Source organism: Lissotriton vulgaris, chromosome 2_1, assembly GCF_964263255.1.
Source record: "Lissotriton vulgaris chromosome 2_1, aLisVul1.2, whole genome shotgun sequence".
In the NCBI taxonomy this organism is placed as follows: domain Eukaryota; kingdom Metazoa; phylum Chordata; class Amphibia; order Caudata; family Salamandridae; genus Lissotriton; species Lissotriton vulgaris.
This window is the reverse complement of record NC_141687.1, coordinates 1,008,307,094-1,008,333,794: the sequence shown is the minus strand read 5'-3', so window position 1 is coordinate 1,008,333,794 and position 26,701 is coordinate 1,008,307,094. Positions and strand designations below refer to the sequence as shown.

Here is a 26,701-nt window from a genome sequence, read left to right as displayed (position 1 = left end):
ATCAATTGGTGACATTTTAATCCTCTGTGGCCAATCCACTTGATTTCCACATTTGATAAATCAAGGTTATGAAAATTTCTGCTAGCTGCATACCTTTGAGCCCAGTGGATGTAGCTATGTCCAATAACCCAAACAGAGTACATGATGTGAGAAGGTTCTGGTCCAGTCAGATGAAGTGTGGGAATGAAATGGCAGTTGGAACAGTAGGAGTTCACAAAAAAATAATTGTGGAGTTTCTGTGCTCTTGAATCACTAGCAATGATTGGTGGATTCAGATAGTTGAAAACTGAAAGTTAGGGTGTATGGTTATGTTGTGTGAAAGAAGCAATTTGAATGGTTTAAAAAAAATCACCAAAAGCAAAAATACCCTGTATAGGCTGCTGTATTCACAGGTCAAACATCCTTGCTGAGTTAATTTGCAACATTGTAAGATAAACTTTTGAACCTTAGAGTTCAGTTAGGAGGGAGTTGCTATGGTAACAGATAGAAAGGTTTGAGAGGGGGATGGGTGTTGGTTTGAAAATAGTGAGGGAAGAGTTTTCATTGGTTGAATTAAGGCATATGTGTACAAAGATAGAGATTTTCTATGCCAGTCTTGGTTTCAGTGTATTGAGAGCACACCTTTTCCTCTGCTAAAGAAAAATTGGTGTGTGTGTCTGACACTGTTTTCAATCTCCAAAAGCATTTCTAAAGGTAAGTAATGATTCATTTAATTTAGATAGAGATTTATTTTCTCTATGGAGAATATTTGGAAGCAGATAGTTATGTTTTAGAAGTGAAATTGTATGTTAGTATATAAGTCCTGCGCAGTGTTTTTTACATGTTATTTAAAAATCGATTTTGGGTGCAAATGAATGGTATTTTTATTTGGCCTTTTTTATGATTGCCATGTGCAGTTGATGCATGACTTTAAACATGGGTAATAAGTGATGCACTGGTGGCGCCAGGCTTTTATAAATGAGGCCCTGATTTTGTTTGATGAGATTGAGTGGTTTTAGTTAGGTTCTGTGCAGTGTTTCTTACATGTTATTGAAAAATCGATTTTTGGGTGCAATTGATTGGTATATGTATTTGGCCCTTATTTATGAATGCCATGTGCAGCTGATGCATGACTTTAAACATGGGTAATAAGTGACGCACTGGTGGCGCAAGGCTTTCATAAATAAGGCCCTGACTTTGTTTGATGATATTGAGTGGTTGTACTTAGGTTCTGTGCAGTGTTCCTTACATGTTATTTAAAAATCGATTTTTGGGTGCAATTGATTGGTATATGTATTTGGCCCTTATTTATGAATGCCATGTGCAGCTGATGCATGACTTTAAACATGGGTAATAAGTGACGCACTGGTGGCGCAAGGCTTTCATAAATAAGGCCCTGACTTTGTTTGATGATATTGATTGGTTGTACATAGGTTCTGCGCCGTGTTCCTTACATGTTATTGAAAAATCGATTTTTGGGTGCAATTGATTAGTATATGTATTTTGCCCTAATTTATGATTGCCATGTGCAACTGATGCATGACTTTAAACATGGGTAATAAGTGACGCACTGGTGGCGCAAGGCTTTCATAAATAAGGCCTGACTTTGTTTGATGATATTGAGTGGTTGTACTTAGGTTCTGTGCAGTGTTCCTTACATGTTATTCAAAAATCGATTTTTGGGTGCAATTGATTGGTATATGTATTTGGCCCTTATTTATGATTGCCATGTGCAGCTGATGCATGACTTTAAACATGGGTAATAAGTGACGCACTGGTGGCGCAAGGCTTTCATAAATAAGGCCCTGACTTTGTTTGATGATATTGATTGGTTGTACTTAGGTTCTGCGCCGTGTTCCTTACATGTTATTGAAAAATCGATTTTTGGGTGCAATTGATTAGTATATGTATTTTGCCCTAATTTATGATTGCCATGTGCAACTGATGCATGACTTTAAACATGGGTAATAAGTGACGCACTGGTGGCGCAAGGCTTTCATAAATAAGGCCTGACTTTGTTTGATGATATTGAGTGGTTGTACTTAGGTTCTGTGCAGTGTTCCTTACATGTTATTCAAAAATCGATTTTTGGGTGCAATTGATTGGTATATGTATTTGGCCCTTATTTATGATTGCCATGTGCAGCTGATGCATGACTTTAAACATGGGTAATAAGTGACGCACTGGTGGTGCAAGGCTTTCATAAATAAGGCTCTGACTTTGTTTGATGATATTGATTGGTTGTACATAGGTTCTGCACAGTGCTTCTTACATGTTAAACAAAAATCGATTTTTGGGTGCAATTGATTGGTATATGTATTTGGCCCTTATTTATGAATGCCATGTGCAGCTGATGCATGACTTTAAACATGGGTAATAAGTGACGCACTGGTGGCGCAAGGCTTTCATAAATAAGGCCCTGACTTTGTTTGATGATATTGATTGGTTGTACTTAGGTTCTGCGCCGTGTTTCTTACATGTTATTGAAAAATCGATTTTTGGGTGCAATTGATTAGTATATGTATTTTGCCCTAATTTATGATTGCCATGTGCAACTGATGCATGACTTTAAACATGGGTAATAAGTGACGCACTGGTGGCGCAAGGCTTTCATAAATAAGGCCTGACTTTGTTTGATGATATTGAGTGGTTGTACTTAGGTTCTGTGCAGTGTTCCTTACATGTTATTCAAAAATCGATTTTTGGGTGCAATTGATTGGTATATGTATTTGGTCCTTATTTATGATTGCCATGTGCAGCTGATGCATGACTTTAAACATGGGTAATAAGTGACGCACTGGTGGCGCAAGGCTTTCATAAATAAGGCTCTGACTTTGTTTGATGATATTGATTGGTTGTACATAGGTTCTGCACAGTGCTTCTTACATGTTATTGAAAAATCGATTTTTGGGTGCAATTGATTGGTATATGTATTTGGCCCTTATTTATGAATGCCATGTGCAGCTGATGCATGACTTTAAACATGGGTAATAAGTGACGCACTGGTGGCGCAAGGCTTTCATAAATAAGGCCCTGACTTTGTTTGATGATATTGAGTGGTTGTACTTAGGTTCTGTGCAGAGTTCCTTACATGTTATTCAAAAATCGATTTTTGGGTGCAATTGATTGGTATATGTATTTGGCCCTTATTTATGAATGCCATGTGCAGCTGATGCATGACTTTAAACATGGGTAATAAGTGACGCACTGGTGGCGCAAGGCTTTCATAAATAAGGCCCTGACTTTGTTTGATGATATTGATTGGTTGTACATAGGTTCTGCGCCGTGTTCCTTACATGTTATTGAAAAATCGATTTTTGGGTGCAATTGATTAGTATATGTATTTTGCCCTAATTTATGATTGCCATGTGCAACTGATGCATGACTTTAAACATGGGTAATAAGTGACGCACTGGTGGCGCAAGGCTTTCATAAATAAGGCCTGACTTTGTTTGATGATATTGAGTGGTTGTACTTAGGTTCTGTGCAGTGTTCCTTACATGTTATTCAAAAATCGATTTTTGGGTGCAATTGATTGGTATATGTATTTGGCCCTTATTTATGATTGCCATGTGCAGCTGATGCATGACTTTAAACATGGGTAATAAGTGACGCACTGGTGGCGCAAGGCTTTCATAAATAAGGCCCTGACTTTGTTTGATGATATTGATTGGTTGTACTTAGGTTCTGCGCCGTGTTCCTTACATGTTATTGAAAAATCGATTTTTGGGTGCAATTGATTAGTATATGTATTTTGCCCTAATTTATGATTGCCATGTGCAACTGATGCATGACTTTAAACATGGGTAATAAGTGACGCACTGGTGGCGCAAGGCTTTCATAAATAAGGCCTGACTTTGTTTGATGATATTGAGTGGTTGTACTTAGGTTCTGTGCAGTGTTCCTTACATGTTATTCAAAAATCGATTTTTGGGTGCAATTGATTGGTATATATATTTGGCCCTTATTTATGATTGCCATGTGCAGCTGATGCATGACTTTAAACATGGGTAATAAGTGACGCACTGGTGGTGCAAGGCTTTCATAAATAAGGCTCTGACTTTGTTTGATGATATTGATTGGTTGTACATAGGTTCTGCACAGTGCTTCTTACATGTTAAACAAAAATCGATTTTTGGGTGCAATTGATTGGTATATGTATTTGGTCCTTATTTATGATTGCCATGTGCAGCTGATGCATGACTTTAAACATGGGTAATAAGTGACGCACTGGTGGCGCAAGGCTTTCATAAATAAGGCTCTGACTTTGTTTGATGATATTGATTGGTTGTACATAGGTTCTGCACAGTGCTTCTTACATGTTATTGAAAAATCGATTTTTGGGTGCAATTGATTGGTATATGTATTTGGCCCTTATTTATGAATGCCATGTGCAGCTGATGCATGACTTTAAACATGGGTAATAAGTGACGCACTGGTGGCGCAAGGCTTTCATAAATAAGGCCCTGACTTTGTTTGATGATATTGAGTGGTTGTACTTAGGTTCTGTGCAGTGTTCCTTACATGTTATTCAAAAATCGACTTTTTGGGTGCAATTGATTGGTATATGTATTTGGCCCTTATTTATGATTGCCATGTGCAGCCGATGCATGACTTTCAACATGGGTAATACGTGACGCACTGGTGGCGCAAGGCTTTCATAAATAAGGCCCTGACTTTGTTTGATGATATTGATTGGTTGTACTTAGGTTCTGCGCCGTGTTTCTTACATGTTATTGTAAAATTGATTTTTGGGTGAAATTGATTAGTATATGTATTTTGCCCTAATTTATGATTGCCATGTGCAACTGATGCATGACTTTAAACATGGGTAATAAGTGACGCACTGGTGGCGCAAGGCTTTCATAAATAAGGCCTGACTTTGTTTGATGATATTGAGTGGTTGTACTTAGGTTCTGTGCAGTGTTCCTTACATGTTATTCAAAAATCGATTTTGGGGTGCAATTGATTGGTATATGTATTTGGCACTTATTTATGATTGCCATGTGCAGCTGATGCATGACTTTAAACATGGGTAATAAGTGACGCACTGGTGGCGCAAAGCTTTCATAAATAAGGCCCTGACTTTGTTTGATGATATTGATTGGTTGTACATAGGTTCTGCGCCGTGTTCCTTACATGTTATTGAAAAATCGATTTTTGGGTGCAATTGATTAGTATATGTATTTTGCCCTAATTTATGATTGCCATGTGCAACTGATGCATGACTTTAAACATGGGTAATAAGTGACGCACTGGTGGCGCAAGGCTTTCATAAATAAGGCCTGACTTTGTTTGATGATATTGAGTGGTTGTACTTAGGTTCTGTGCAGTGTTCCTTACATGTTATTCAAAAATCGATTTTTGGGTGCAATTGATTGGTATATGTATTTGGCCCTTATTTATGATTGCCATGTGCAGCTGATGCATGACTTTAAACATGGGTAATAAGTGACGCACTGGTGGCGCAAGGCTTTCATAAATAAGGCCCTGACTTTGTTTGATGATATTGAGTGGTTGTACTTAGGTTCTGCGCCGTGTTCCTTACATGTTATTGAAAAATCGATTTTTGGGTGCAATTGATTAGTATATGTATTTTGCCCTAATTTATGATTGCCATGTGCAACTGATGCATGACTTTAAACATGGGTAATAGGTGACGCACTGGTGGCGCAAGGCTTTCATAAATAAGGCCTGACTTTGTTTGATGATATTGAGTGGTTGTACTTAGGTTCTGTGCAGTGTTCCTTACATGTTATTCAAAAATCGATTTTTGGGTGCAATTGATTGGTATATGTATTTGGCCCTTATTTATGATTGCCATGTGCAGCTGATGCATGACTTTAAACATGGGTAATAAGTGACGCACTGGTGGTGCAAGGCTTTCATAAATAAGGCTCTGACTTTGTTTGATGATATTGATTGGTTGTACATAGGTTCTGCACAGTGCTTCTTACATGTTAAACAAAAATCGATTTTTGGGTGCAATTGATTGGTATATGTATTTGGTCCTTATTTATGATTGCCATGTGCAGCTGATGCATGACTTTAAACATGGGTAATAAGTGACGCACTGGTGGCGCAAGGCTTTCATAAATAAGGCTCTGACTTTGTTTGATGATATTGATTGGTTGTACATAGGTTCTGCACAGTGCTTCTTACATGTTATTGAAAAATCGATTTTTGGGTGCAATTGATTGGTATATGTATTTGGCCCTTATTTATGAATGCCATGTGCAGCTGATGCATGACTTTAAACATGGGTAATAAGTGACGCACTGGTGGCGCAAGGCTTTCATAAATAAGGCCCTGACTTTGTTTGATGATATTGAGTGGTTGTACTTAGGTTCTGTGCAGTGTTCCTTACATGTTATTCAAAAATCGACTTTTTGGGTGCAATTGATTGGTATATGTATTTGGCCCTTATTTATGATTGCCATGTGCAGCCGATGCATGACTTTCAACATGGGTAATACGTGACGCACTGGTGGCGCAAGGCTTTCATAAATAAGGCCCTGACTTTGTTTGATGATATTGATTGGTTGTACTTAGGTTCTGCGCCGTGTTTCTTACATGTTATTGTAAAATTGATTTTTGGGTGCAATTGATTAGTATATGTATTTTGCCCTAATTTATGATTGCCATGTGCAACTGATGCATGACTTTAAACATGGGTAATAAGTGACGCACTGGTGGCGCAAGGCTTTCATAAATAAGGCCTGACTTTGTTTGATGATATTGAGTGGTTGTACTTAGGTTCTGTGCAGTGTTCCTTACATGTTATTCAAAAATCGATTTTGGGGTGCAATTGATTGGTATATGTATTTGGCACTTATTTATGATTGCCATGTGCAGCTGATGCATGACTTTAAACATGGGTAATAAGTGACGCACTGGTGGCGCAAGGCTTTCATAAATAAGGCTCTGACTTTGTTTGATGATATTGATTGGTTGTACATAGGTTCTGCACAGTGTTTCTTACATGTTATTCAAAAATCGATTTTTGGGTGCAATTGATTGGTATATGTATTTGGCCCTTATTTATGATTGCCATGTGCAGCTGATGCATGACTTTAAACATGGGTAATAAGTGACGCACTGGTGGCGCAAGGCTTTCATAAATAAGGCCCTGACTTTGTTTGATGATATTGATTGGTTGTACATAGGTTCTGCGCAGTGTTTCTTACATGTTATTCAAAAATTGATTTTTGGGTGCAATTGATTGGTATATGTATTTGGCCCTTATTTATGATTGCCATGTGCAGCCGATGCATGACTTTCAACATGGGTAATACGTGACGCACTGGTGGCGCAAGGCTTTCATAAATAAGGCCCTGACTTTGTTTGATGATATTGAGTGGTTGTACTTAGGTTTTGCGCAGTGTTTCTTACATGTTATTGAAAAATCGATTTTGGGGTGCAATTGATTGGTATATGTATTTGGCCCTTATTTATGATTGCCATGTGCAACTGATGCATGACTTTAAACATGGGTAATAAGTGACACACTGGTGGCGCAAGGCTTTCATAAATAAGGCCCTGACTTTGTTTGATGATATTGATTGGTTGTACATAGGTTCTGCACAGTGTTTCTTACATGTTATTCAAAAATCGATTTTTGGGTGCAATTGATTGGTATATGTATTTGGCCCTTATTTATGATTGCCATGTGCAGCCGATGCAAGACTTTAAACATGGGTAATAAGTGACGCACTGGTGGCGCAAGGCCTTTATAAATCAGACCCTGACTTTGTTTGATGATATTGAGTGGTTGTACTTAGGTTTTGCGCAGTGTTTCTTACATGTTATTGAAAAATCGATTTTTGGGTGCAATTGATTGGTATTTGCATTTGGCCCTTATTTATGAATGGCATGTGCAGCTGATGCTTGACTTTAAACATGGGTAATAAGTGACGCACTGGTGGCGCAAGGCCTTTAAAAATAAAGCCATGAGTTGCTATTGTATAAACTTAAATATGTTGCAATTTATTGTTTATATTGTTTGCTTTTTAACATTACTTTGTTGTTTGCTAATAGTGGTCTTTCATGTGTTTTTTTAACAGAACAACAGATTCAAATCAACTTCTGAAAAGCAAGCAAAAATGCCTTCAAGGCAAAGAAATATCAAAAATACCATACGGAAAAGGAGAACATCAACAACAGAGTTTATGGAATCCTCTTCAACAACTACTTCAAAAAACACCAGAAAAGCTTCTGGTAAGCCAATTAAGTCTTTTCTTCGTAACATATGTCGTAGGAAAAAAAATGAAATTGCTAATGTGAATATACAGAAAAAGTCAACAAATCTAAAAAGGAAAGAGAAGCCCACAAAAAATGTTTCCATTGGACCAGGAGAGAAGAGAATGGTTAGCAATAGAAGAGTAAATGTTTTTAGGGACATTCGTAGGCGAATGTTTCGCAATAGGGTAGTTTTAAATTTGCTAAAAAATGAAAAGAAAAGTAAACTAAAAGCTGCTTTTTACAAGAAAAAGAAAAGTGTAGAAAAGATTGTTGATCAGGCTTTTGAAGTTAAGAAAAAATTATTTATTTTAATAATCAATAGAATTAGGATACTTAATAAGGCAATGGATGTTTTCAAATCGAACAGTAGATGGAAAAGAATTATTAATCGGAGTAATTTTTGTGAAGTATTTTCTGGTGAATGGATGCATAGTTCAAGTTCTGAGCCTTTTTTTAATGAGGAGAGTTACTTTCAGGAAAATGATTTGGTGCATGCGGTTGACACCAGTGGTCGTGCCTATGAGGTGAAAGATAGTTGTGTGATGGAAAAAGAGAAACTTGTACCTAGAGATGCAGAAGAGGTGTTAGCTGATGAAGTTTTAGGGAGACGTACTAAGGGTCCAGTGTACACATGGAAATGCAGTAGTATTTGTAGTGTGCGACAGGAATCAATTGATTTGCTTCGAAATTTCTTACGTACATATAGTAAAAAAAGTCTCAAACAAAAAATGAAGATCCTGCAAGAGTTAGATCCTTGCAGAGTGAGAGAAAGCACAGGTTTGCAAGGGCATTCACTAGCATGTCTTTCTAGAAAAGTTTGTCGGAGTGTTTTTCATCATTTTAGGATGTTAGCAGTGCATCATAATAACGTAAGGAAATTAGTGAGGAAGTTGTATTATGCAAAAAGTCCTGCACTTAAGCTTAAACAGTTAAATAGTGCTCTTTTGCATGGATCTGAAGTGGATGTGAAGACTATTTGTGAAGAAATTGAGTTTTGTTATTTTGGGAACAAAGAGGACAGTGTAGAAATAGATATAGTAATGGATGGTAATGCAGAAGATAATGGACAAATTTCAAGTATTGAAAAGTTTGATGAGGAAATTATCAAGTTTAAGGTGAAATCAAGTGAGAGGCCTAATGTAACTTGTGTGTGTTGTCGACGGACTCATTATAAAATTCAGACTAGGTTAGTTGATTTATATGCAAAAAGTGAATTGGAAAATAATAGTGAATGGGAGGATTTTGTAAGTTATTTGTTGGTGGAGAATTCTTTTGATTTGAGTTTGGATCAGCGTATTTGCACTTATTGTTTGAAAAAATTAAATGAAAATAGAATGCCTGCAAGAGCAGTTTATAATAATCTTCAGTTGATAGATATTCCTTCTGAATTGATGGATCTAAATACTTATGAATCTATTTTGATTCAATGTGTCCATCCTTTTCAGGCTATTGTACGCATGGAGCCTAAGACAGGGAAATTGCCTCCATCAGATTTACTGAGAGGATTAAAGGGAAGAGTTGTTTATTTGCCTCTAGATGTAAAGAAAAATATTAATACAATTGGTGTAGAAAGAGCAGAAGAAGATCCTTTAGTTATTCTAGTTAATGGGGTTCCAACAAAGAGTAAGAAAATTTGGCAAGATTTAGTGGATGTTAAAAAAGTCAAGAAGGCAACGTTGTATTTAGTTAAAAACAATGAGTACTACAAACATGTAAGTGTTGGAGTTGAGGAAACAGCTACAGAAGAAGATAGTGATTCTTCAGTTGGTCAAATTGAAAAAGTTGATGTGTCTAGAACTGAAGAAATATATGAACATTATACTGTTCATCCTTTGCATTCCAAAGAAGTAATGGGAAATGCAATTGACTTGTTTCAAATGAAGGCAGCAAAAGGAAGTCCCATTAGTGTATGGGAAGAAAGTTTGGAAGCTCGTTGTTTTCCACAATTATTTCCAACAGGTTGTGGTGGACGATATGATGATCGACCAGTTCAAATTCCTGCAGCTGAATACCGGACTCTAAGATTATATGCAGAAGATCCAAGGTTTCGTCAATGCATTCCATATTTATTTCATCTACTGTTTGAAAGTGATTTGTCTGGGCTTTCTTATGCAGTTAATCATATATTAAAAAGTGGACCTCATTTGCAAAATGTATGTGCAAGGGACTTTATGGAGAAAGTTAATCTGCAAGACAGTATTTTGGAATCTCAGCTAATCAATCTCATGGCATGTCAACGTGGAACCAATGAGTATTGGTTTCGTCGTCATGGAGAATTGAAATGTATGCTAAGAAACTTAGGAACTCCTACATGGTTCCTCACTCTTAGCTGTGCTGAGTATGCATGGGACGATTTACTTCAATTTCTACGAGAGGCAAATGAAAACATACCAAATATAGAATTGAAAACACCAGGAGAACTGTGTTCTTTAGATCCAGTGAATGTTTGCAGATATTTTAATCATAGATTTGAAGCTATGATGTCTTTTATTACCAACAAAAAAAATCCTCCCCTTGGAGAGGTTTTGGATTTCTTTTGGAGGAAGGAATATCAAGCGAGAGGTGCTCCTCATATACATATGTTGTTGTGGATTAAAGATGCACCCAAATTTGGAACAGATTCAGATGAAACAGTGATGAGTTTCATTGAAGAGTATTCAACATGTGCTGTTCCAAAATCTACTGAAGAAAACAATTTAAGGCAACAAGTTTTACGTTTTCAATCTCATCGTTGTGGAAAGTACTGTCGTCGAAAATTTAAAAACAAGGAAAAGTACTACACGAAATGTCGTTTTGCATTTCCTCGACCAGTGATTTCTAAGGGAAGAGTAAATAATTTGATGTCATCTCTACGACATACTGTGACGAGAAAATCTCCCAAAAACACATATAATTTGAAAAGAAATGAAGAATCTAAGTACATCAACGATTACAACCCAGTGATTTTGTCCATGTGGAATGCTAACATGGATATTCAGTTCGTTGCTGACAACTCTATTGCTGTGGCTCGATATGTGACATCTTACATCACCAAAAAAGAAAAGACAGAACTGAAGGAAATGTGGGAGGACATTTCACATGAAAAGAGTCTAAGCAAGAAATTATACAGTTTCAGTCTGAAGATGTTGTCGCATCGAGAAATTGGAGCATATGAATGTTCTGATCGGTTATCATCAGCAAGTCTCTATGCCAAATCAAGAACAATCATTTGGGTGAGTCTTGGTCTTGCTGCCACACGAAACCGAGTTTTGAAATCTGTACAAGAAATTGAATATTTGGCGGAAAAAGAACCAAACAGTACAGATATTTTGAAGACAAATATGTTGGATACATACTATCCAAATAGAAGTACTCACCTTGAGAACACATGTTTGTATGAAGTTCTTCAAAACTACAGTTATAAGAGGAACATCACAGAAGATATCAATAATGGAAAATATGCACTCATTGGCTATGAAGGATGTCTAGTGAAGCAGAAAAAAGGCCATTTGATTAATCATCGAAAATTGAGTTGTGAAGTTCCAGACAAAAGAGAATTTTACTACTTAGCTCTTTTGCAACTCTTTAAGCCATGGCGTACAGAAGAGGAACTACTTGGAGATTTTCTCTGTTATGAAGACTCTTTTAATGCAACTAAGGATACCATAGAATGTCCTATTTTTCTAAATTATCTGCAAATGTTGAATGAAGAAATGGAGCAAGAAACCACAATTGCTGAAGAGATAGCTAGAAACAGTTCTCAAGATAGTCAGAGTTCTACTTCATTGAGCCAGGATCCACTAGGAGGACCAATTATCCAAAATGAAGCTGCCACTGCCATGGATGAGGTGGAAAGAGCTATGGAACAAGCTCAAGAGGATGGAGTTAACTTAGAAGATTTGGTAACGCAACTAAACATTGAGCAGAAAAAGATATATGATGAAGTCACAGAGCAGATTGAACATGGATTCAGACATGAGAAAAAAGAGTGCTCATGTATATTATTTGACCCTGTCCGACTGTATGTAAGTGGAGAAGCGGGGACAGGAAAAAGTTTTCTAATTAAAGCCGTTGCAAGTTATCTGCAGAAAAGGACTGATTCACCACTGTCTTGTGTTGTAACTGCTCCAACTGGTCTGGCAGCACATAACATTAAAGGGATTACTCTACATCGTTTATTGATGCTGCCAGTTGAACATGATAATAAATTGCATTACAACAAGCTATCTGGAGATGCGTGTTCTGAAGTTTCAAGAGTCTTGAAGAAAATGAAACTTCTTATCATAGATGAAGTAAGCATGGTCTCAAATCTAATGCTTGCTTTTGTGCATTTGAGAATGCAAGAAATTCTTAAAACAGACTATGATGTGTTATTTGGAGGAAAACACATTATTGTTTTTGGAGATCTATTGCAGTTGACTCCAGTAAAAGGACAACCAGTGTTTAAAATGCTCACGCATGAAGATACCAGGAAGTCCCTTGGAAGCATTGGAAATGTTAATATATGGCTAAATTTTAAATATGCTGAACTGCTTCAAAATATGCGACAGGCCAAGGATGAAGATTATAAAAATATTCTACAAGATGTAAGAATTGGAAAAATGACTGAGAAAGGGAAAAAAGCTTTGCATAGTCGATTAATTTCAAATTTGTATCCAAATGACAACATTCTTCCAGAGAATATTTTTAAAAAAATGACTGAGAAGAAATCTGGGATATGTTTGATGCCAACTCTGCAAGAATGTTCCATCTTCAACCAAAAAATGTTAGACTTAGAAAATGAAGAGATTGTGAAACTAGAAGCAATAGATAAAATAGAGCATATGGGTGCAACAATTGTTTTGTCAGAAAATTTGAAAATTAAATTGCATTCATTGGAGAAAAGTATTTCAAAAACAGCTGGTTTTGAAAAGACTCTGAATGTGTGTTTAAATTGTCGTATCATTTTGAGAAGGAATTTAAATGTTGAAAGCGGTCTGGTAAATGGAGCAATGGGTTATGTTGTTGATTTTGTGAATTACAGAAATAGAGATGGAATTGAATTTTTAAAAATAAAATTTGATGGCATTGAACAAGTACAACAAATAAGTCGTTGTTCTGCTAGATTTTTACTTGTAAAAGACTTATATGTTCGCCGAAAACAGTTTCCTGTTTGTTTGGCGTATGCAGTGACAATTCATAAATCTCAAGGTTTAAGTGTAGATAGTGCATTGGTGAACATTGGAAGATCTGTGTTTAAAGAGGGTATGGCATATGTGGCATTATCTCGAGTCAGAACTTTATCAGGATTGTATTTGATTGCGTGTGATGAGACAAAGATTTCTGCAGATCTAGATTGTGTTAAAGAATACAATAGGTTAAGAAGAGAGTATGCTCCACATTTGCCTCAATATCCTCTGTTTGAAAAACGTGTGGTAGGCCGAAAAAGAAGAAATGAGGATAATTGTAGTGAGGTAGTTGCAAAAAGACAAAAAGTAGAGAAAACTGTAATTGAAAACAGGAAGAAAAAGAATTGTGGAGAAAATGTTGTTGGATTTCAGTTTGAAAACAGTTCTGGTGTCAACTGCTATGCTAATGTAGTGGTTAATGTTGTTTTTTTTCTTAAAAGTTTACAAGAACAGATTGTTGAAAATCGGGATCAAAGATTGTGTGGTTTATTGAATTCTGTGTTTCAGAAATGTAGCAGTGTTACAGCACAAATAGAAAGTGTAACAGAAATTCGAAATATTTTAGATTTGTGTTCTGGTCAAGATAAATTTTCACAGAACATTCAGCAGGATTGTCAGGAATTTTTAATGTATATGTTTGGTGTTTTGGAAGATGAAGGTGTAGATGTAGATAATCTTTTCAGTCTTTCTTATCAATGGCAGCATGACTGCCACAATTGTAGTTTATCAAGTACTACTACAATAGACACTGAAAGATTTATATATTTGACTTTACCAGACTGTAAATCAGTGTCTTTTAAAAATCTAGTTAAAGCAGCAGATCATAATATGGTGTGTACCCAATGTAACTGTACAATGCTGTCCACATTATTTATACAAAGGTATGGGCAGTATATCATTTTAGTTTTCCAACGATGTAGACCTGATGGAACTAAATTGACAACTTCTATCAAAAATTTTGTGGCTTCTCAGTTATCAATTTCTGGAAGGACCTTTACAACTGAAGCTATTATTTATCATGATGGACCTTCGACCACCTCAGGACATTATACATGCTACTTAAAATCTGAAAATGGATGGAGTTACTGCAATGATTCTCATTTAACTTATAAACAACGTTTGCCTTATGACTCTACAAATTCTTATCTAGTGTTTTTAAAACCAAAGTTTTAGTAAAGGGAATTGGCCTTTGAAGACGGGAATAGTTAATAAAAGTTAGTTAGTTAGTTAGTTAATCTAATATTTGAAATTATTTATCTCATGTAGATACTTTAAGTGGATCTCAAAGTAAAAAATACTGATATATCTGACACAAATTGGCCGTGAGGAAAATGTAAGATATGATGTTGTTAGATCTTTTTTCATAGGAAGTTGATGAAATCGAAGTTATAGAGCACAGGAGACTTTTTTCACCAAAAGGACCTTCACTATCTGCAATCTCATGTAGATACTTTAAGTGGATCTCAAAGTAAAAAATACCGATATATCTGACACAAATTGGCCGTGAGGATTGTGTATGGTATGATGTTTTTAGATCTTTTTTCATAGGAAGTCGATGAAATGGAACTTATAAGGAACAGCAGACTTTTTTTCTACCAAAAGGACCTTCACTATCTTCTACTTGGCCTCATGGAAAAGTAAGTGAATCAAAGATTAGTGTACATATATGAGATGTATGTTTGAATGGGTTTTTTTAAACACAATCTTTTAGATTGTGTTTTTTTTTTCCCGCTGTTATATGATGAAGACTTTGAACTCACTAATTTAAGTGGAATTCAATATATTCTGAGAACAGCAAAAATAAATAATGTAACATATTGTAGAAGTTATTGTGTTGTTTGCTTTATGTAATTTATATTGTGTTCACATTATTATGCACTCATTTTCTTCTTCACCCTTATTTACCTCTCTTTACTAATTTACACTCTTTTTTCATTGCTGTTTCTTTACTGTACTTCATTCACAACTTCTTAATGTAATAAGAACTATCTGCATTTCCTCAGTTCCTTCCACCACTTTTTATCTTTTTTATATTCTCTTAGTACCACTGCTTTAGTTTCCTAACCCTCTTTCTCTTTCTCCATTTTTTTTTCTTTCACACTCATTGTACTGTAGTTCAGTTAGTTCTTCCTTTTGTCTTTCTGTGTACTTACTCTCTCACTCCTGTTTTATCCATCGTTCTATACTAACTTCATTCCTTTCATCCCTTCACTCTGTGACTTCACTTCACTCACTCTCAATCATCTTCTATTCCTCTATTTTATTTATAGTTTATCAATCTGACTTCTCTCTTTTTCAATCATTTTTCTTTTAGTTTCTTATCTTTACTCATTTTGTTTTGATATTTTACATTCTTTTAGTATCTTTTTTACCTTTAGGAATTTGATCTCCAACTATTTCTTTTTCCTTTTTTTTTCTTTCTACATTACTTTCTTTCTGTTTTTGTATCCTTTACTATTGCTTCATTTCTAAGTAAACTTTTGTAGATTTTTAAACCTCATGAACTGTTTCTTCTATTTTAATATACATTTTTATGTAATTATAACATGTTTTTTCCTTTATCTTTCACAGATACAAATTTGCATAGATTATATGGTAAGTGTGTTTGTAAAATGTTTTTTGTTATCACCTTTTGTTTTATTTTCACTATTTTTCTGTCACCCTACCGCACACCTATTTCCTTACTTTGCTTCCCTCACTTATTCTTTTGTTGCATGTTTACTTCCGACCACATTCAATTTCTTTCAGTACTTCTGCCTATGCACACTCCTTCACTTACCTTTTTTACTGGTTCACTTAGTCCCTTTGTGACAGTCCTTCTTTTACTCTCTCTCTTCTTTCTGTCTATTACTCCCCATGTGTTACCCTTATTCACTTACATGTACCCTCTTTCACCCCTCTTTACTTATATTCACTGATATTTACTTTCCCTCAATCACTGCTATTCTTTTCCTCTGATTCCGTCACTACCTGACATTCCCATACTTAACTGTCCTTCTTTTTACTTTCAACATCCATTTACATTCTCCCTTAACCTCTGCTTTAGTCTTCTTCCTATTTCTTCTTTCTTTTGCTCCATTACTCATTTTTCTTTTCTCAGTTACTTCCTTTTACACTTTTTATCTGTCTTACTATCTATTACACAGTCCCTCCTTCATTTTTTTTTCTTTTTTTTTGTTAGTGCGCTGACGGTACGCGCACCAGTGCGCGCACCGAAAGCGCACCAAAGTGAAATATAAAAAAAAAATATTTTAAATTAAAAATATTATCGCAATATACATTATAGTGTTCATTTTTACAAAAACATACTTTAGCAATTCACTAAAAAACACATAGGTATGAGTATGAATAAAAAGTTAGGAATTAGCATTAAAAAAACCTATGAAATTCACTGAAAAAACCATAGGTTTCACACCAGTTATAGTTAGGAATTAGCATTTAAAAAACCTATGAAATTCACTGAAAAAACCATAGGTTTCACACCAGTTATAGTTAGGAATTGGCATTTAAAAAACCTATTAAATTCACTGAAAAAACCATAGGTTTCACACCAGTTATAGTTAGCTGGAAATTTTACTGATATAAAACCATTGAAATTCCCACGTTATAGTTAGTCGGACTCACTATAACTTGCGCGTGCAATGCACTGCTGATGACGTCACATATTACATCACTCATGACATGGTCAGTGACATCACTCATGACATCACTGATGACACCATCCTTGTGACACAGTGACAGACCTCCTCTCAGTGTAAAGTAACCCTTGAGACACATATTCAAAAATAGAAACTGAAATTTTTAAAAAATGGACATACCTATATCAGTTACAACAAGCAATTCTGTACTTCCACTATCTATATACTCATCCACTCATTCACCAACAGTTCTATATAGTCACTCATACATATACTCACTCATCATATGAAGAGATACACCTATACATTCTGTTACACACCGACATTCATCCAAAAGTTACTCACACACATATTCACACGTGCAAATAAACTATTGAACAACCATTTATTTGAAAATAGAGTTATACACACACTTCCACCTTACTTCTATTGAAAATTACACATATTTATTCTCTTAAACAATCACTTATAGAAACACATACTTATTTAAACAGGAAATCTTACAATCTCTTACTCTCACATATACTCAGTTATATACATCAATATTCATATATACTAGATTAAAACATATGTAGTTACTGATAAAGACACTAGTGAGACAGTCATTCACTCACTAACAAACACATATAGACACTCATCCACCCATACAGTCCTGTACATATGCTGTCTTCAAAACACATACAAACAAAGAGTCAGTCACTCATGCATCTATGTGCTAAGTAATACCTCCACCAAACCATATAGACACTCATACTAATACTAATAAAAATATCAAATAACCCATATACATACGCATGTAGCTACTTATCAACACATGTAGCCACTTATACACAAAGTGAAACACTAATATATGTATTTAAATATTTAAACATAACTCACTAATATTTATTTTTCAGAAAGACACATATTCACTGGATGGTGTCATCAGTGATGTCATGAGTGATGTCACTGACCATGTCATGAGTGATGTAATATGTGACGTCATCAGCAGTGCATTGCACGCGCAAGTTATAGTGAGTCCGACTAACTATAACGTGGGAATTTCAATGGTTTTATATCAGTAAAATTTCCAGCTAACTATAACTGGTGTGAAACCTATGGTTTTTTCAGTGAATTTAATAGGTTTTTTAAATGCCAATTCCTAACTATAACTGGTGTGAAACCTATGGTTTTTTCAGTGAATATATATATATATATATATATATATATATATATATATATATATATATATATATATATATATGTTTATTTTTTTTTCAAACACTTCAGCCCCTCCGTACCCGGGACTCGTCTCAAAGAAGAGCACTCAAAGTCGCTTTAGCGTGGCTAGCCATTTTATTCACAGCTCTGCAGCATAACAAGGGTTACAAATGCGTTTCGGTGTTGCCGCCTTCATCAGTGTAAACCATCGCATTTTTTTGAAAGTGATTTAAATAAAAGTTCATTTTGACTTCCTGTCACGTGTGCTGAAAGTAAAAATAAAAAACAGCACATTTCATACAATTCCATCATTGGAAATGGCGGCCATCTTGTAGTGGTCAATATCGCGCTAAAACAAATTCATATATATACAATTTATGTACAATCATCAGTGCTTTTCAGCACATTCACAAATCATTGTGTGCTTATACTAATCAATTCATTAGTAATACCAATTTCTATTTAGGTGTAATGTTACATCACATATTTCTGGTCGCCTATCATTTCTAAAGGCCGTTGTCCTGTACAGTTCTCATTACCACTCCTTTTATTGAACAACTAGTTTCGCTTTCGGAGTTGGGAACTCTAAAAGGTGGTTCACGGATATTATGGGTGGGAGTTGCCTTGGTTATGGTACTCTACGTGGCCCTAGTAATAAAGCCCTGAATGGGCATTATCATGTTCTAAGCAGTTTTTGGTCAAATCTTGAGATTTGGGAGACCAATTTCTTTCTTTCTTTTCTCAGATATATATAAAAAAAAAATATATATATATATATATATATATTTGTATAAATAAATTACTTCACACCATATTCCACTATAAATGCACAAAGACCTCATACAAATTAGACATAATTAATATATTTACCAATTAAAAATGCATCCTTTTCAAACAATTATTAATTAAATATGATTAAATACATTAACAAAAACGACACTATAAAATAGAAATATAAAATAAATACTAATAAATAAAAATATTAATTACTTTATTTTAATTCAACTACTTCCCAACCTATTCCCTTATAAACCTACAACCCACTTCTTAACAAGCTAACATTTTTAACACAATTATCAATTTAATAATTAAAAAAAATATAATACCCATTAATAAACTATTATTAATAAAGTAATTATAAATACTAATAAATAACAAGCATTGGAAATGCAATTGGTCTTGCATTTTTTAGAGTTGGAGCTATTGGCATTGTAAATGTTTTTTATGTGTTATGGAGTGTATGTATGTGGTGTGTTGTGAAAGTATGTAGGTTGGATTGGATTAGTTAGTTGTCCAACTGAGTGGCATGGAATTGCGTGGTGTGGAGTGGAATTGTAAATTGGAATTATGTTGCATGACGTGCTGTGGAATTATGTGGGTAGTAATTATGTGGTAATGAGTGAAGTGGAATGATGGGGAGTGGGATTGTGTTTTTAGAGTATAATTATGTGGAATGGTATTTTGTGTTGTGGAGTGGTATGTAGTGGAGTTTATTGATGTTGTTTGCTATTGAGTACTGCCTTCCAGAGCACACATAGACAGACACTTGGTAGATGGTGGGAGTGAAGGGTGAGACTGCAATGTTTATTCCAAAGAGGGAGAAGGGTCTTTTAGGTGAGCTCAGCCTTTTGATTCTGTTGGCACCCAAGTGTGGAAGGTTCACACCTCTTGGGCCTCTGTTATGGGAACTCCAGGTTGGAGACTTCCCTGCTGAGATGAGTGTCACTCTGCACAGAGGCCAAGTCTGCAGAACAGCCTGGGGAGGCAAATGAAAAAGAAAATAAAAAATGCCTGTTGTAATTATTATCTTAACACAATTGGAAGCTGTGCTGAATGTTGTCACACAGGTGTTCCTGTCCTCTTTCCTTTTTTGCAATAAATCGTCATGGACTGCATAAATTATCAGGTTGAGAGTGTATTTACTTTATTAGTAACATGCCATTAGTTAAACACATAGGGCACACAGAGAGAATAAAATTGTTTTTAATACAGCTGATACCATAGAAGCAAAAGAATACATTTCATTTATAATGCTAGCTGTAGAATCTTCTTAGCTGGCAATATTGGGGTCCAGCTTGTGTTATGTTTCGGTCTCAAGCCCATAAGATGGAATGGTATTACTAAGACTACATGACATAGCTATTAATCTGTCTGTGGTGGTTGGGGAATACACATACTTTGTGTTAACAGTTACTGGCTCGGTGATAGACTATCAATAAATACAACACCGAAATGTAGCTATCTTAGGTATTAAGCCCAGATGTGCAGATTAAACTAGCTGGGCTAAGCACTCTGATAAATGTCAAAATTGAATACATCTAAGAGACTGACGAAACATACGTGCAATCTCTCATGTGACTAAAGCTGGGCTGGAGTAGGTGAATGATGTTAGCCCTACTCCAATCTGAGGGTCCCTTAGCTTACCTGAAATATGAGTGGTCAACGTTTGAGAAAACGGATATACTCCGACCCGCACTGCCGGCGTTTTCCCCGCCAGTCTCTTTCCCCTCGCGCTTTGTTTCTGTAATTTAAAGGGCTTGCGCGTGACACCATCCAAAACCTCGTGGTATTAAGGTGACATAGCAAGAAGGGGCATATGTTCCAATGGTTCCTCAAACAGTGCCGCCATATTGGAATGATCAGAATAAAATCTGTCGAGGTGGCTAGCTCCATAATGACCCATGATTTGCATGTGTATTTTACTTGGGTCAGATTCTATTTAATAACAAGAGGACAGTTCCTCACTGGCTGCATAGGAGAAGATAGCCAAACTGGTGTCATCAGCCCTTGAAATGCAAGCTTAGCTATAAAAACAAGCAGAATGCGCTACCCACCCCTCGCGCACATGGGCTCCTTGCGCATGCGCCGCTGCCATGTTTAGGTCAACCAGCAATGTGCAAGACAAACAAAAATTCAGAATAGTGCGGACAAATATTGTAGTTGGAGGACCCTGCTTCCGGACTACATGGAAGTCAGAACAGCCACTGAAAACAATTGTAAGAAATGCTACAACAACATTAAGCCAATGGCAAGCAGCAGGATAAACAACCGGCTGCTTGCCAACATATACAGATTACTTTAGGTCTCACTGAGATTTATAGTAATTTTTAGGCTTGACCTAAAAATGAATAATTACTTTATTATAATTATATTGCTTCCCAACCTGATCCCCTATAAACCACAAACCACTCTTAAAATAAAGAACTCAATTATTACAATTATCAATTGATCACTAAATAAAAAAAATTAACTAAGTAATAATTAAGTATTAATAAACTAATTATAAATAGTAATAAATAAAAATTAATAATTACCTTTTTATAATTTAATTACTTCCCACCCTATTCCCCTATAACCCATAACATGCTCCTAAAATAATCAGCACAACTAATAAAATTATCAATTAATTAATATTAATGATTAACCAATTAATAATTACTTAATGAGTTAATTTTAAAAAGTAATAAACAGAAATGCATAATTGTTTATTTATAATTAAATTACTTCCCACCCTATTCACCTATAAACACACAACCCGCCACAGAACTAAAATACGCAAAAATTAATTAACATAAAATTATTTATTGCTACATATTGAACACATACATGAAAAAAATTGCTATACTTATACTAAAAAATTACATCGCATACTTTTAACAAACATACTAAAATACAGAACACTTATATAAATATCGATATTATTGACAACAATATTTTTACATATGATATTAAAAAAACAATATCTCTTAACTTACTGTTGATATTCTGTACCACAATATTCTTGATGTCGATATTCTTGTACCTCGATATTTAAAACTCTATACTCTTGTAGGTCAAAAAAAACCTCGATATTCTGTCTGTTTACCAAAAATATTAATATATTTGAAAAAGTGCCTTCCTGACACAAATATTCAATTATTTCAACGTATACGGCACACCTCAATCTAAAGTATGAGCACAAAAATAATCTTTTTAGTAAAATGATCTCTTGTAATCTTTATATAGCAATTTTTCATTTAAAACATCCATTGAGAGGTGCAAGTACCACATCTGTTTTATATGTTACTTTGACATTCAAAACAACAAGAAATTAGAAATATTCCAACCTACGCCAATGGTGCAAATTGTGATAGCATGTACAACGTTACCTCAAACACAACACAGTTGGCAATCATAAGCCACTTCACCAATTGAAAACATGAAATATGTGACCCCCAAACAGAGTGACCCAAAACCAATGTGTCTAAAAACATTAACATGCTATAGGAACTTCTTGAATAGCTGGAATGCTTATTTAAATATTCACATGTTCATGTTTGTGTACACCTCAGAACCAGCACCACCGATACAGCCAGGAAGGGATTCCCTATTTATCGCCAGGACACTCCTAGGCAGTCAGGCTCATGCCACACTAGAAGAGAAAAACAGTTTTGACCACGTCGGGTAGGGGAGTGGTCAAGATGCCGGGGAAAGACCTGTCTGGTGGAAGCTGGGCCCTGCCAAGGTGAAGTAGGCAAGCCTGGATAATTTTACAGTACGGTGAAGGTATATCTGCTGCAAAAGAAGATGAGGCACTGTGCACAGGATAAATCTGGCAGATCAACCGCCACTTACTCAGTACACTACTGGAACTTGGTAGACTCCAACTGATGAAGACTATGCTGGAAGAAGAAGTCTGGAAGGACAGGACACACAAAAGGACTCAAGGATTCCTGCATCCTACTGCCATCCAGAGAGTGGAACTGCTGTCCAAGGTTGACCTTCCATTTACCTGATTCAGAGAAACAAAAAGCAGGAGCACCCTCGATGCCTGGAGTGCTCAGCTGACTAAGCGGGACTTGATCATGCAGGAGTTCTGGCTGGAGACCTGATGCCCAGAATCCCACCCTGAGAAGATCGTGTCTGCAGAACTCACCACAAGCAGCTTTTCCATCAGTTAAAGTTTAAGTCTGAAGGTACAAAAACCTGCTTGTTGTATCCAACTTCTGCTGCACTGTGGTCAGCATGAAATTGCACCTAGGTCCCATCCCCATATGAACTGCTGCTTCTCCATACTGCTTGACTTTTTCTAGGAACTTTAGAAAGTTTAAAAATTCTGATCTCTGGTTCCTCTTTTTTATTTTCATCTTTTTGTGAAACAGCACATGATATCACAAGCATTGCATTACAAGCACATAAGAAGGAACCAGTCTGTTACACATATATATATAGTGGTACATCAAAGCCAGCACAACATTGTTAATGGAACTCAGCTCTGTCAGGTTACCACCTCTTTAACCATATTCTACTCACATAATCTAGGACTCTGGATCAGCCTTATTCACAAGTCACATCTGTTCCCTTTGACTCGCATATTGCCGATATATCCCCCAAGTTTCTATATTTCTCCCATGGGACCATATTGTTCCACACCTTTTCTTACATCCCCAATATTATATATAACCTTTTCTGCTTGGTAGCACGAGTCAAGCTCAGTCTCTCTTTCGGTCACTGCTGGGGAGATGTGCGACCGCCATCTACACGCTATGTTATGCTTTGCAACTGCGGTAGCGAGGGCAAGCTAGCTTCTCACATGCCTAGGCCAATCTTCCTCTCCCTTGATCATCAGTAGGAGCCCCTTGGCCTCTAGAGGTACCTCTACTCCCATGACTCTAGACATCGCCACCACTCCCTCCCAAAAGCGAATGATTATTGGGCGTTCCCATATGATATGGCATCCCTTATGCAGTGTGCTGACTGACCTTTACTCTATTTGTATAACAATGTGTGGGAGTAGTACGAGCGATGCAGAATTCTAAGATCTATCAGCCTAAATCTGGACCTGATTGCTATTTCTCTAGACCCCTGCAGCGCATCGGTCCATTCCACACCTTCAAGATTGCCCAAATCAGTCACCCAGGCTGCGTGCAAGGAAGTCAGGGGATCTGGCGTATTGTAGATTAATTTCCTATATCTTGTGGAAATCGCCTTTTTCTAGTATTGGGTGTGCTAGCACACGGTCCTCAAGGGGGAGTATTCATGGATGGTCTCTCCTCATATAATATGTCAGTTTAATGCGTGCTTGAGCCTCTCATAGGGAAAGGCCTGGTCAAGTGCAAGCACAAGCTGAAATTTGTTTTTTAGGTCTTCAAAAGGTAGCAATGCTGTTCCCTTCATATGTCGACCGGGTGGTCAATACCTATGGCTCTCCATCCCGAGTAGCCCTTAAAGCCTGCTACTTCTCTCAGTTGGTCGCCCACACACAATGGCGTCATCGCTGTCAGGCGGCGATGCCACCCTAATTGTTTGTTAGCTGAAAACCAGCACTCCACAACCTTTGCTCTAGGTGCCCTAGGTGTCCCCCCTGCCAGATTACATTATGGAGTTCCTGAGCTATCTGCTTGCAAAAAACATCAGAGTGTGTATTGTAACTCATAAATGAGGGGCAGCAGAGGGATCTTTTTATATAGCGCTGCCCTTTCCTTCAGCGTCAGGGGGAGCGTGCGCCAGTGCAAGGCTTCCACCCTAAATCTCTGCAGTACTGGATAAAGATTTGCTTGTAGAAATGATTGAGGGTCTCTGAATATGTACAAACCCAGATACATGAACCCTTCTTCTACCACCGGGGCCGCACAGTTTGACGGCAGCTTCGGAGGGGGTCCTGAGAGGGGCATTACCATATAGTTAAAAAATGTGCAGCACTCAGGAGATGTTAAAATAGGGGCTCGACAAATATAGAAGTATATCATCGGCATAAAGAGATATGCCCTCTGCCCACCCTCCGGAGGCCTGAAATCCCCAGATTACTAGGTCTCTTCTAATCCAATGTGCCACTTGCTTTAAAGCCAGCACGTATAGTAGTGGCAATAGGGGACAACCCTGCATAGTCCCCCTCTCCAGCAAGAACCGACGAGACAGCATCCCATTAACCCTTAATTGTGCAAGTGGGTCATGATATACCAGTCTTACCCACTTACAGAAAGTTGGGTTGAAGCCCAGTTTAGCTAGGACCACAAAAAGGTATTTCCACTCTGTACTGTCAAAAGCCATTTAGGCATCTAGTGCCATCGATGCCGATTGTGGAGATGTGGGGGTGGCCATCAAATGCAGGACTCCATAGAGTCACCATAGGTTTTGGTGGGTACTCCTGCATTAGCATGAAGCCTGACTGGTCATATATGTATAAGGATCTTAAGGACTGCCATCTATCTGTTAGCTAGAGTCTTAGCTAGAGAGATTGTTCCGTATGAACTGCAGCTTTCTGGGGGTTTCCCAGCTTTATGTATCACCACTATTGTGGCTAGGTGTTGATCCAAAGGCAGTGTACCCGATTCGCTGGCTTCTTTGACATGGCTAATAATGGGTGAGTGATTTTAGAAGCCATTCCTTTAAACAGCTCGACTGGAAAGTCGTTTGGGCCCACAGCTTTAGCGGCTCTTAGGGAACCCAAAGCCAAGGCCAGTTCTTCTTCGTTTAAGTCGGCCTCCAGACTATCGCTCATTTCTTTGGTAAGTGTTGGGAGTGCAAAGTCGGCCAAAAACTCAGTGCAATTTTGAGTAGATCGTAAACTTACAGGGGCATACAGTGTTTCATAGTAAGAAGCAAAAGCTTCCGCTATTTGGGCATTCGTTATGTGCACGTCGCCTGCTACATCTCAGACTACCGCAACCCAGGACCTTTCTTTGTCTCGTTTGTTGAGCCATGCTAAAAGCTTCAAGGCTTAATCCCTTCACATCATAGATCCTCCATTACATCGCCACTGCATGTGCCCATGCCTTGTTTTTGGCCCTCAATCACTTCTTGTTCTATTTGTGCTATTTCTTGCTTTAGCCTATGGAACTTGGTGGCCTCCTCTATCTTTTTCCCCCCAATTAACGCCTGTGCCTGTCCCCGCAGCACTGCCTATAATGCTTCCCAAAGCACTACCTCAGAGTCTACAGTTCCCTTGTTTTCTTTAAAGTACAGGTTTATTTCCTCCTCAAGTTTACTTCTTAGCTTAGAGCCACAGAGGTAGCTGGTGTCTATTTTAGGGAATGCTGTTCTACTGGCCTTTGGTCCCCTGAGAGTGACACATATAGGGGAGTGATCTGAAATACCCTTAGCCAGAAGGAGTGGCCGCTCATAATTCCCCATTTGATCTAGCTGCGTAAATTAGTAGTCTATTCCATAGAAAGACATGTGGTGGGCCGAGTAGTATGTGAATTGTTTAGTTTGAGGATTGTGTGCCCTCCATATATCTGCCAGCCCCATAGCCATGAGGAAGCCTGGGAGAACCCGTCCCCTAGAGTGCGCCCCTGCATTGCTTAGCTGATCTACCTCTTGGTCTATGACTGCATTTGCATCTATTCCCATCAGGAGGACGCCGGTGGAAGCTCTAGCAAAAATGCACCTATTTTGGGGCGCACAGTCGAGTGTAACCTTGGCGGCAAATATGGAGAGCAAAAGGTCAAAGGGCAGCCCTCCCAACTACCCGCAAGAGCCACCCTGCAGCCAACATCATCCCGGATTATCTTGTGA

General features: G+C 37.1%; 1 protein-coding gene across 1 annotated transcript; it reads left to right on the top strand.

Moving 5' to 3' along the window:
• Window positions 1-588: 588 nt before the first annotated feature.
• Window positions 589-26,701, top strand: LOC147731539 (uncharacterized). The gene is made up of 3 exons (XM_086954211.1): window positions 589-693; window positions 8,043-13,727; window positions 26,540-26,701. The coding sequence occupies exons 2-3, from the start codon at window positions 8,082-8,084 to the stop codon at window positions 26,699-26,701; spliced, it is 5,808 nt and encodes a 1,935-aa protein (XP_086810337.1). The 5' UTR covers window positions 589-693; window positions 8,043-8,081.